The following is an 11,332-nucleotide window of genomic DNA, read 5'->3' as shown; positions in this document are numbered from 1 at the left end:
CCACCAGGTTGGTCTGACAGGGCCTGCCGCTAATGAACCCGTGTTGGTTGCCCCCGAGCATAACATCCCCCTCCGGCCCCTCGGGGACATGAGCCAGGATAATTCTCTCAAAAAGGTTGCCCAGGACTGAGGTAAGACTAACGGGCCTATAGTTTCCCGGGTCCTCCTTCCTCCCCCTTTTTGAAGATGGGAACCACATTGGCCTCTTCCAGTCCTCCGGCACCGCACCAGAGCACCATGAGTGCTCGTACAGCCGTGCCAGGGGCCCTGTAATGACCGCAGCTAATTCCCTCAGCACTCGGGGGTGGAGATCATCCAGACCAGCTGGTTTAAATACATCCAGTCCCTCCGGACGTTCCCTGACTAGCTCCTCCCTGACCCTTGGCCTGGGTGCGCCTCCCCTGGGGCCTGAGGAGGTCCTGGTGGCAGGGGTGACCCGTTCCCTGCTCAGGAAAATGGAGGCAAAGAAGTTGTTAAACAGGTTAGCTTTGTTGTCTGGTGTGACGACCAGATTTCCTAGTGTGTCTTGCAGGGGCCCCACATCACCCGGTACGTTCTTTTTGCCCCCTATGTATTTAAAAATGGACTTCTTGTTGTCCTTGATCGGGGAAGCTAGTCCCAGTCCCATCTCCGCCTTGGCCTTCCTGGCCCCCCCCGCATCCCCGAGCCACCGCAGTGTAGTCCTCTCTGGGGACGGCCCCTCCCTGCCATCGGGTGTGCGCCTCCCTTTTAGCTAGGAGACGTTCCCGGATGCTTCTGGTGAGCCGTGGGGGCTTGTGTGCTCTCCTGCTCCCTCTGATCCGTGCTGGGATTACCTCCCTGTGGGCTTGGAGGATCGTCTCCTTAAGACATGACCACTCTCCTTGGACACCTGGCTCCCCTCCCTCCGGGACCTCAGTGCTTCTCCAACTAGTCTCCGTAGCTCATTGACGTCCGCCCTCCTGAAATCTAGGGCTGCCACCTTGCTGCCGGCCTTGGCCACCTTGCGCTGGATGGTGAATCCCAGCAGGCGATGATCGCCGTCACCCAGGTGGTCGAGCACCCGCAGCCCCCACACCAGGTCCAACAAGGCGTCTCCCCGGTGGGGCTGTGCACCTCCGGGGTTAGATGGAGGTCCTGCATTTGGGCTAGGGACCTACGTGAGCGCTCAGACCTGGCTGGCTGCTCTTCCCAGCAGATGTCTGGAAAGCTCAGGTCACCCACGGTGACCACGTCCTGGGACCTAACGACCTCCGTGAGCCAACTGAAGAATTCCTGGTCTAGCTCTTCCCCGTGGTTGGGTGGTCAGTAGTAGACCCCCACCATTAAGTCTCTTTCCCCTCGACTGCCTTGTATCCTAACCCAGAGCACTTCCATGTGCCCCTCCTCTGACTGTGCTACCTGGTGAGGATGCGTATTCCTCCTTAATGTAGAGCGCCACCCCCCCGCCTTTCCTCCCCGTCCTGTCCCTCCTGTACAGCCGATAGCCCTTGACATTCACCGCCCAGTCATGCGCTGGGTCCCACCACGTCTCAGTGAGCCCCACTATGTCCGGGTTGGTGTCAGCTAGCAGGAGGCCAAGTTCCTCCTGCTTGTTTCCCATACTACAAGCGTTTGTATAGAGGTTGTGTTCCCAGTGCCACCATATGGTACAGGAGCATTATCCCCATTTTCCTGAGGGGAATGAAGGCACAGGGCAGATTAAGTGACTTGCCATAGGTTATGCAGAGAGGTGGTGGTGGCAGAACTGGGAAGGGACCGCAAGGCTCTCGAGTCCTGGTCCAGTGCCCTGGACTGTCCTTCCCACCATCCTCTAAGTATCACACATTGTATTTTCTCTTCAGGGCTGGCGTCAGGGCTTGCACAAAGCAACCCACGGGCCAAGCCAGCCCATCTCCATCAGTATTTCATGTGCCAACTTCTGGCAATATCTGGCTAGAAAGGAGGGGAATCTGGGTGCTTGTTAATTGGGAAGAAGGCTTTCAGCGTTGTCTATCTTACTTGCACAGCCCTCAATATTGCAGCTCCTGCGCGACCCAGTTTGTAATGCTTTTGTTCTCCCAACACCCCAGTGAGACAGGGCAGTGCTTCCCCAGCTTATGAGTGAAGAACTGATGCCCTTACTGCAACCACTGCTATTACAACTTGCAGGCACTGTGACCCTGTCAGCACCGGGATTTCCCAGGCAGCCTGGATGAACAGCACAGTGTGGAAGATGTCACATGCGGCTGAGCTGCGGGGTCGAAGGCTATCGCTACTCCTGATAAGACTTTGTGCTCGGCTCCCCAAACGTGTGTCATGAGACAAAGTCATACCCTGCTCCCCAAACAGAAAAGGCCTAGGCACACATCATCATGCCAGGATACTGCCTTGGCAAATGCCCAGCCAAAGCTGTTGTTTTAGACCGCCCTGGGGTGCCACAAGATCCTTGCAAGGGTGCTGCAGGGTGCCGTGCAACAGCAGCACTTAGGTGTGCAAACATGGCTCACAAGATAAACCCAGGGATGTCCAGGTTTCCAGTGTCCAAACTATTCTGCCTTGCCTGGGTTTTCTGCAATACAACAATTGCTCAGTTATTTTTCGACAGTCAAAAAACGGGAAAGCGAAGAGCTGGCATTTTCTGAGGGCAGCTGTGAATCTAACGCGGATGAGAAGTGCTGTTCTACATCCTTGTGTAGAAAGAACAAAAGACCCTGGATGGAGAAGGGGAACTGCAGCAGCATCCCAGAGCCTCAGAGACCACTCCTCAGAACAGGGCGTTTGCACAGTCCCGTGCGAGGCTATGATCTTTCAGCCTTGGGAAACTGCATTTAAAAACAATGCAGAGCAGCACATCAAGCCTGACCTGGCTGAGATGGGAGGGAACTGCAGAGAAGAGCTGAAAAGGGAAGAGGCTTCTGCAGATGAAGGCCTTGCCCTCCGCCTTCCCCATTTAAAGACAGAGAGCAGACAGTGAAGCTGTTACTTTGAAGCTCTGGGGCTACAGAAGGTGCAAGGAAGTCTAAGCCAGCTGCATTCGGAGTCGGCAGCGTCCTGCAAGCAGCCTGTCTGGGAGACTCAAACAGGAAACCAAGCCGGGCAGAAATAAGAATATGAACAGCCTGAGCTGACCTCAAAGATGCACAAACGACGGGATCATTGCAGAGGAGATGCATGGATCAGCAATTCTCCAAGGGTGTGGGGTAGGCTTATCTCAGAGTGCTGCATGGTAGAGGGCTCCCAGGCTATGCAGTCATGGGCCCAGTTCCCGGCGCTGGCCAGGACGGATGCAAAGGTGGCTGGCTGCATGCCACCCCAAGGACTGCTGGCAGGCTGGGGGTGCCTGGAGCAGCAACCGTCTGCCAGAGCTGTGGAGCCAGGGGAGACTAGGTTTGCCTTGGACTGGACATCATCTGGATGATCATCCAGGGGTGTCATCTCATACGAGGAGAGCCTGCGAGTGGGTCCTAGACAATCAGAGGACAAACTAAGGCAGCAGCAAGGTCCAGTGCCAGATTAGGTACGTTCCACTGCCCCCAAAACGGAGACGAGGGAAACAGCAGCAAGTGGCTCAGTTTCGGGACATAAAGCAACTGTGGGGGCCCTCCTGGCCCCCACAGTGTGCTGGGCAGAAGGCTCCAGGGAGAGGCACAGCAATGCATCCACCTAATTTAACACACTACCACCATCCCATAGCGCAGAGGCAGGGACTCTGTCCTGAGGACACAGTTGTGCGTCCTGTAGCCAGTGCGAACTTGGGCTTGTGCGCTGTCGATGGAGGAGCCTCCATCCTGCCCGAGACCAGCCTTGCCGTACGCCTTTGAAGCACTTAATAGGGGCCTTTCTTTCATTTCCCGTGGCTGTAGCAGAGGGCTGGGCTTCCTTCTGTCCCTCCGAGCGGTTTGCAAATCTCCGTGGGCAGCTCCCTCCCAGAGAAGCGCTATGCAACCCATCTCCTGCCAGGGACTTGCCAGCAATAGTTATCAGCTCCCCCACTCGGGGCGTTTCACAACTGCCCCATGTTGAGGAAATTGCTGTCATACCCTTGCCGAAAGGGCCATGCAGCCTTCCTGGAAAGGCACCACGTGCAACGGGGGCAGGAAACGCGTTTGTGCCAACGCTGGCTCATGGCGGGGGGTGTTATGAAAGGTGCTTGCCTACTCCTGCTGGAACAGCTCTGCCAGGTTGCAAGACCCCTCTGGGCACCTTTGCCAACAGTGATGGACAGCTGAGGGTGGAGGACCCGCTGGCACCAATCCTGAACCTGTTTCTTGTGCGAGGCACCAGAGACTGGGTGCAGTCAGGGAAGAAATCAGGTACCACACACGTCAGTCCAGGTCATTGCTCACCTGGGCAGCAGCCTCCTCAGGGCCCTAGAGCAGACTGCTCACGGCAGGTTTGCACGTGAAAGCTGAGCTTTAAGTGTCAGGGCCCACATCAGAGGCAGCGTTGTGCTCATCCTTTCAATGGCAGCTCCATGTCTCGGTGCATGGGTATTCAGGACCTGAGGGGTGCTCTCTTTGTTTAGCAACATCAGCAGTATCTTGGCGCCTCAGCTTACTGCCATCAGCATCATGGGCCGTGGCTTCTGAAGCAAAGTTATCACACCATGTTATGATCCTCAAGAGCAGCCTTAAGCCTGGCAGCTTGCATCCTCTGCATGGGGATCATTCAGTGACATTTGAAGCATTAGTGTTTAATCTGCAGCACAGGGCCATCTGTCCAGGGGCTGAAGTAGGGCAATATGGATGCCCGGAGCTGCATCTCTTGGAAGCTGAGGAGCCCGTTTGTTCCAGGTCGTGAACCATGTCTGTGATTACAGCAGAAGGTGCCCCGGGGGGTGCTGCAACCTGCTGCAGCGATGCAGCAATGCACCGTGATCCTGGCCCAAATGCCCAGCACTGCCCTCCCATTGCAGCAACAGCTCGTGGTCTAGCAGGAGAGCTGGAGTCACCAAAGGAATGAGAGATTTTAAAGCCCCAGGCCCTCTCTTGAGGTCAGGCCCTGAGATGTACCGTGGCCCACCCTCCACAGGACCTCCTCCAGCAGATGCTGCTTAGACACGTGCTGGATTAGCACAGTGGTTCTCACCCTTTTTAAACTCAAGACGCCCCCCCAGAAAGTGTCAGCTCTTGGCTCTCGCTCATTTTTTGACTACAGAAAAATAACAGAGCAACTCTTCTCTTTCAAAGAGACCACAACAGGACAGAACGGCTTTGACACTCCGGGTTCCTACTGGAAGTCTCTGGGTTTCACTTGTGAATCATGCGTAGGTGTTTGCACACCTAACAGTGCGAACACTGTGTGGCACTCTGCAGCACCCTTAAAAGGACCTTGCTGTGCCCCAGCGTTTCACAGCGCTCAAGTTGAGAATCACTGAACTGGTGCTTTCCCTGGCCATGCACCGTCCCCTGTCCCCTGCACAGCATACTAACCAGTGGGCTGCCCCTGGCAGGCCCCCGACAAGGGAGCATCTGCCTCGGTAATCAGGGCCTGCACTGGCCTAGAGAGAATCCAGGGCACCGTCTGAGCACAGGTCTGGTATTGGGTGTCAAGCTGGCAAGACACTGTGGAGGTGCAGAACTGTCTTGCCGACTTACCCTGCCTGCAGTCAAGAGGGTGGGTCTCATTTGCACAGGCTGAGGACATCTCTGAAGCAAGATGCTGAGAAAGAAGGGCAGGAAGTCCTGAATGGGGAAACGCTAATCTTCCTACCTAGGAGGTAGCCAGTGCATGTGGTTAAGCTGCTGTGGTTCTGCCCCCAAACTGTGCTGCTTGAGCTAAGAGCAAAGTCAAGCTCTGGGGTAGGGTGGGAGCTCTGCATTACACATGGCCTGAGTTAGGATGGCATGAGATGGGGGCAGGGGCAGTAAGGATGAATGTAGCTACGGTGGAAATGGGAAGTGGGTGCTTAGGACAGAGGACTGCCCATCAAGGGTCGGGGCAGTCTGATTTCTGGCGTCCAAGCACCCAGACACCATGCACCCTGCAGGGCCCAGGTCAAACCCTTATGCTCAGGGAGGGGAAGTTCTTCCTCTTCCCATAACTGCTGTGTCAAGGTCAGTCAGAGTCAACAGGGTTTGGGAATTTCAAGGCACACTTGTTCTCCTGTATTGTGAAAACCCAGGGAGGGGGCCGCAGTGCAGTTACAGCATCCTGCTGCGGCTCCAGAAAGCAGGAGAGCGAAGCACCGTGGTGCTGCTTGCCCTGAGCCCACCTGGCTGTAATGGACACCTGGGGAGTCACTGGCTACAGAAGCTGGCCCGTCTTAGTCACATGCCTGGATCAACTTGGGCAGACCTGTAGCTTTAACTCTTGAATAGGAGGAGTCGTCAGTGGAACAGCATTTCTGCATGCTGGCTAGGCCCTTCAATTAAACAGTTTCCTTGTAACTTGATACAGTCATAATCCAGCCACTCAACTGTGTAATCCCAGCAGATACTGGGTCAAATTCAGGCCACTGGTGACATTTCCTACCTTCCTTGCGCTTCTGGAGTCTCACTGCTAGTGTAAGCAGTGGGTTGGCTCAGCTGCTCACGCTAAGGCTCTGATCTCTGCTGCTGTCTGCAGAATGCCCGATCCAGGCTCACTGGCTTACCTGTTGCATTCGGAGGTGTATCTAGGATAGTCTTCAAAAGCTTCATGTCCTTAATGTTATGAATATAAATAGACTCCTCCAGGCAAACGATCAGCCTCTGCAAAAACCCAGCAGACAGAATCACAGCTAGTTAACCTGGCCGTCACACACACACACATCATGGACATATCACCAGGCACCAGCTGCATTCGTCATTTGCTCACTGAAGCCCTGGCAATCAGGAAGCCACCGGGCATCTGGTAAACTCCCATGTGTAAAGGACATGTGAGGCTCTTGCTCCCGATTATTTTGTGGCTGAGAAGCCCTGCACTTTGCCCTACACAGGGCTGCCACATTGGCCTTACTTTGGAAATTAAATGAAACATCTCCGTCTCTCTCGCATTCTCCTGCAAAGAGCCGATGCAACAGATTACTTGAAGAGATGCCAGGCAGGGTGAATGCTAAGGCTTATTTGGCCCACAACTGCAATCCCTTGATACCCAACAGTTTCAGCTCCGACTAGCACCTCTGCTTTTCATTTTAACATTTTGGTTTCCTGAGTAACAAGCCAGTCCCCACAGGACACTTGCCAGAACATTGCCTGGGTTAGCATGAAAGCACCCAAGTGATGGGGCTTCTAGTACTCTCCACTCCAGGGCCTAAGGGACCAGCTTAGTGAAACAAAAGCCTCCCATGCTTTTATTTCTCATTTGGCCTCCGTGGCACAAACCTATCTTTTGCTTCCTCCTCTGGAGGCATGGATGACTTGGGGGGGCTGCGCAAAGAGACTGCATTCAAATGCAGGATGGGAGTCATCCGTGTGGCAGCATGGATGTTTTTCTCAGTGGATGTGAAAGGGACTGTGTGCTCCCCTTCGTTCACCTCCTCAGTGCCAGCTGCCAAGGCAAGAGTTGCTAAACTAAGGGGAGGAAACAGGAAAATAAAAAACACACAAAACTGCACCGAATGTTCCTACAATGTTAACATTAAGGCAACACTTCCCCGGTCGCTTGCTTGGTACCTCACAGCAGCGAGAGCTGTATTCTCCTTGCATCGCTGCCAGTGTACTTTGTGCTGATGCTAACAAGAGAACAAGCTCTGGACCTCATCAAGAGCGTGCACGGCTCCCGCTGAGGTGCTGGAAGTGGCACCTTTGAAAACCTGGGGGTGGAAGGTGAGGCCAGAACGTGTGGGCCTGAAGCCGAGGCACGCAGGATCCACACTTGAGAAGTTTCCTCCCTGCTAGAAATCAGACCACTTATTTAAAGTCTAAATCTGGCTTCTAGCTACTTAGTTTAGCCACCTGCCACTTGAAAACCTCTGCCTTAGCACATGACTGCAGGCTTGACCCACTGCCACTTGAAATCCAGCCCTTTTCGTACGGGGCATTTCTATTCCTGCTAACCACAGCATCCAAGGCTTTGTTTCAGAAAGCCACCAAAGACTAAGGAGGAGGCTGAAATGTAGCATAATTTCAGTGGTGCTTTCTGGAGTTGCAGCTGTCAGCTGCAGAGCCAAGACTATCAAACTAATATTTACTCAGCAGATTTCCTTCAAAGGTCTCATGAGGCTTTGCAGAATACAGCACTACAATGGCATTACCCTGGAAGGCCAGGACACTAATATGCATTCAGATGCGAGATGGAGAGTCATGGGAGGCAAATTCCTTGTACCAAGAGAAGAAAGATGCGGGGAGGGAACAGGCAGGAGGGAGATGAGTGTTGGGAACAGACAGCTGAAAGGAGAGAAGACTGACATGGCTGGCTGAACAAGTCTGCAGGGAGTTTCAAAGCCTAGCTCTCCATTTCCCTCCCCCGCCCCCCACCCCCGTGCAGTGCTTTGCAGAATAAACCTGATCATATGAGAACCACAGTGTGTACCCTTGGTTGTACCCTTATTTTGCACTGGCAGGAGAGACGGCACCAGCGCAGAGCAATGCAAACTTAATCCAAGAAGGATCGAGCTTCTGAAATGGCTGAGACCTAGCAAAGACATCTTTATTTCTTGTTTAACAAGATGGGGCCAGCACACCAGATCTGTTATCACACGTTACATGGTCTGGAGCACTTCTCTTGGTTACTGCTCCACAGAATTTGTTATATGATCTGAATTAGGGACAGCATATTAGTCATCCTCACCTATACACTGAGGAATAGGGAGTGTAGGTATATGAAAGGAAAGCAGTCATGGAATAGATCAAAAGGCTTCGGCAGTAGGACTTGAGCTCAGCAAACCCAAGAAAAACACAAGGAGGTCACATTAAAATGCCAGTGCTGCTTCTCATGAGTCAAAGCGCAACCCTCCTTCCCATCCCCAGCTGAACAGAAACATCTAGGTTTCCACCATATGTAAGTAATAACGCGGCTGGGCACAGAGTTTCCATGACTGAGTAGCAGGCAGAGGGGATTTGCAAGTTTGCATAACAATGATTTTCCACTGGCAAATTAAACCAAAGAGCAGATCTCTTCTCATCTAACTGTCCACAGCTACCAAATGTTGTGATGGAGTTTGGACAATGCAGCGTGGTTTCCACGCAGAACTCTAAGCCCAGGCTTTTCCAGGCAACCTGGCACACCTAACTGCTACCAGACGAACTCTTGAATAGGAAGGGCCAGATTAAGCCCCCAAGGCAAGCCAAGGATTTCTGCTAATTCTTCCAGACCGGCTCAGATACCAGGGTAAACCAACAGTCTTGTCACTGGGAGCTCTGCTGCTGGCTGAAGTCGGTGTCACACTTTGGGGAGAGCTGATGTGCAATAAATGGGTGTGTAGAGTGGCAGGTGTGAGAAGGTGTGTGCTAGTAAGAACCCTCTTTCCCCATACGTCAAGTGCCCTTAGGTGCTTTCAGGTGCCTTCTTTTCCTAATCCAGGTCGACTGGACACCACCTGCTCCCCTGTGGGCTGGACTATAATAATTTTTGCATTACTTTGAAAACAGACTAGCATTAAAGGCCCATTAAACACACCCTGTGTGTTTTCCAAGTGTTGTGCGTACTTAACAGGATGAAGCAATGCAGCTGCCCCCTCGGGCTGCTGCTTGACGCCTAACATAACATATCACCTGGTTTTTATCTGGCTCCCATTATCAGAGTGCCAGTGCTTTGCAGTCTGTAGTGTACTTTTCCTCTGAAGTGCTCTGATCACCTCCGCATAGACAGGGGACTCAGGCAGAGCGACTACAATTTGCCTCCCACAGCAATCGCGACGGGCCTCGAGCCCCAAGCTAGTGACCCCAGCACGCCAGCTGTGGCATCCTGCATGGACTAGCACAGTGCCCAGAGACATTAGTGCCACCACAGGTCTTCCAGAGCTGATGAACTGAAATTTCCAACATACCAATCTGCGATCCAGAGAAGTCATGAACTGCCATTGCTTTAACTTATCGCTATAAGCTTTGTTTCAAGGAAAAGTTAAGTTTAGGACAAATTTCACGGCAGCACATCCCATGGTCCAGGGAGCTTGCAATCAAACAAAACTTTGGCGGAAGCTCAGGACGGAGCTCGTCTGTTGGAGATCCTGACTGCCGGTCTCGCTGCTGCTAACCTCGGAGCGGTTAATTACAGACAGTCGGGCAGGCTATTTCTGCAGCGCGATATACGCTCTATTCCCTACAACCTATATTTGAAGGAAGATTACGTGGAGGGACGTGGGAGAAAGAGACTGGAAATCCTAAACGAGCACAGCGCAGCTAAGGAACGCTGTTCAAAGCACGTCCCAGCACTGCCTGGCCCGAGTTACACCTTGCGACTCTGATCCTGCACGGATGCGGATGAGTGAGAACGGTGTAAAACCGGCCGGGAAGGCAGAACCAGACTTGCGGCCTATTAAGGTCTGAGTGAACACGGCCCCACCCTTTACCTGCCGGTTCAGCCGGATGGACAGGATGCTGCTGGCATAGCTATAATTGCAGATCTCTGTCCCTTTCTTGAAGTGATAGACGTTCATTTGCTGCGGCTTGGTTTGACTAACCACCACCACCAGGCTGCTGGAGAAGAGGCGCTCCACGATGTAAACATCTGGGGTTTCATCTGGGCACCAAGAGAGAAAGGGATGCTGTCAGCGCGGCAGCCCGGGCTTCCCTTTAAGAGAGCAATCCCTTGGTCCGGTGCCGCGCCGCGGGAGCTCTGTTTGCACGACGGGTAATGTCGGCTGGGCCAAGGCAGGAAGGGGCTAGTGGTTTCTCTTCTGAAGGCAAGATGCGCAAATCAGCCCCATCCTGCGGTGCCTGCCACGAGGCTGGCCTGGCAGGTGTCCCTCCGGCCGCAGGGAACCGGGAGGGGCAGGAGAACGGGAGGAGTCCTACCTCGGGGGGGCACATCCTAATCGGAGGACGCGTGCCCTGATGGTCCTGGCTTAGGGCAGGAGCGGCGCGGCGGAGGCTGCCCGAGGCACGGGGCAGGCTGTGCGGGGCCAGCCGCGACCTCCGAGCGCGGCTGCTCTTGCCGGGAGGACCCAAGGAACCGGGGGGCCGGCACACGAACTACACACAGGCCTCTGCCCCGCTCCCCCCCGGGCCAGAACCCTCGGCGTCGCCCTCTGCAGCCGCAGGGCTCCGGCAGCCGAGGCCCAGGCCAGGAAGCGGCCGGCCAGCGCGGGCGACGGCCCTCTCCCGACGGCTGGGCCCGGCCCCTGGCCCGGCTTTGCAAAGCCCAGCTGCGGACGCCCAGCCGCCGAGCCACACCCCGAGCGCGGACTCACGGCTCTCGTGGACCTGGTCCAGGTGCTCCACGGAGGCCAGGGAGAAGAGCCGGTAGCCGGTGTCGGTGCCAACCGCCAGGGAGCTGCAGGGCAAGCCGC

At 54.4% G+C, this 11,332-nt stretch overlaps 1 protein-coding gene across 1 annotated transcript in view; it reads right to left on the bottom strand.

The window, feature by feature from the left end:
- WIPI1 (WD repeat domain, phosphoinositide interacting 1) overlaps positions 1 to 11,320 on the bottom strand; it is a 30,752-nt gene extending 19,432 nt beyond the window's left edge. Inside the window, exons 1-3 of the mRNA XM_019542357.1 lie at positions 11,234 to 11,320; positions 10,394 to 10,563; positions 6,557 to 6,653 (exon numbers count right to left, since the gene is read on the bottom strand). Coding sequence (XP_019397902.1) covers positions 6,557 to 6,653; positions 10,394 to 10,480 — 184 coding nt within the window. The 5' untranslated portion in view covers positions 10,481 to 10,563; positions 11,234 to 11,320. The remainder of the gene's footprint in view (positions 1 to 6,556; positions 6,654 to 10,393; positions 10,564 to 11,233) is intronic.
- Between the last annotated feature and the right edge of the window lie 12 nt (positions 11,321 to 11,332).

The sequence above is a fragment of the Crocodylus porosus genome, unplaced genomic scaffold, assembly GCF_001723895.1.
Source record: "Crocodylus porosus isolate Cpor-Errol unplaced genomic scaffold, CroPor_comp1, whole genome shotgun sequence".
NCBI lineage: Eukaryota > Metazoa > Chordata > Crocodylia > Crocodylidae > Crocodylus > Crocodylus porosus.
The sequence above is the reverse complement of the archived record's forward strand: the minus strand, read 5'-3'. Positions and strand labels throughout refer to the sequence as shown.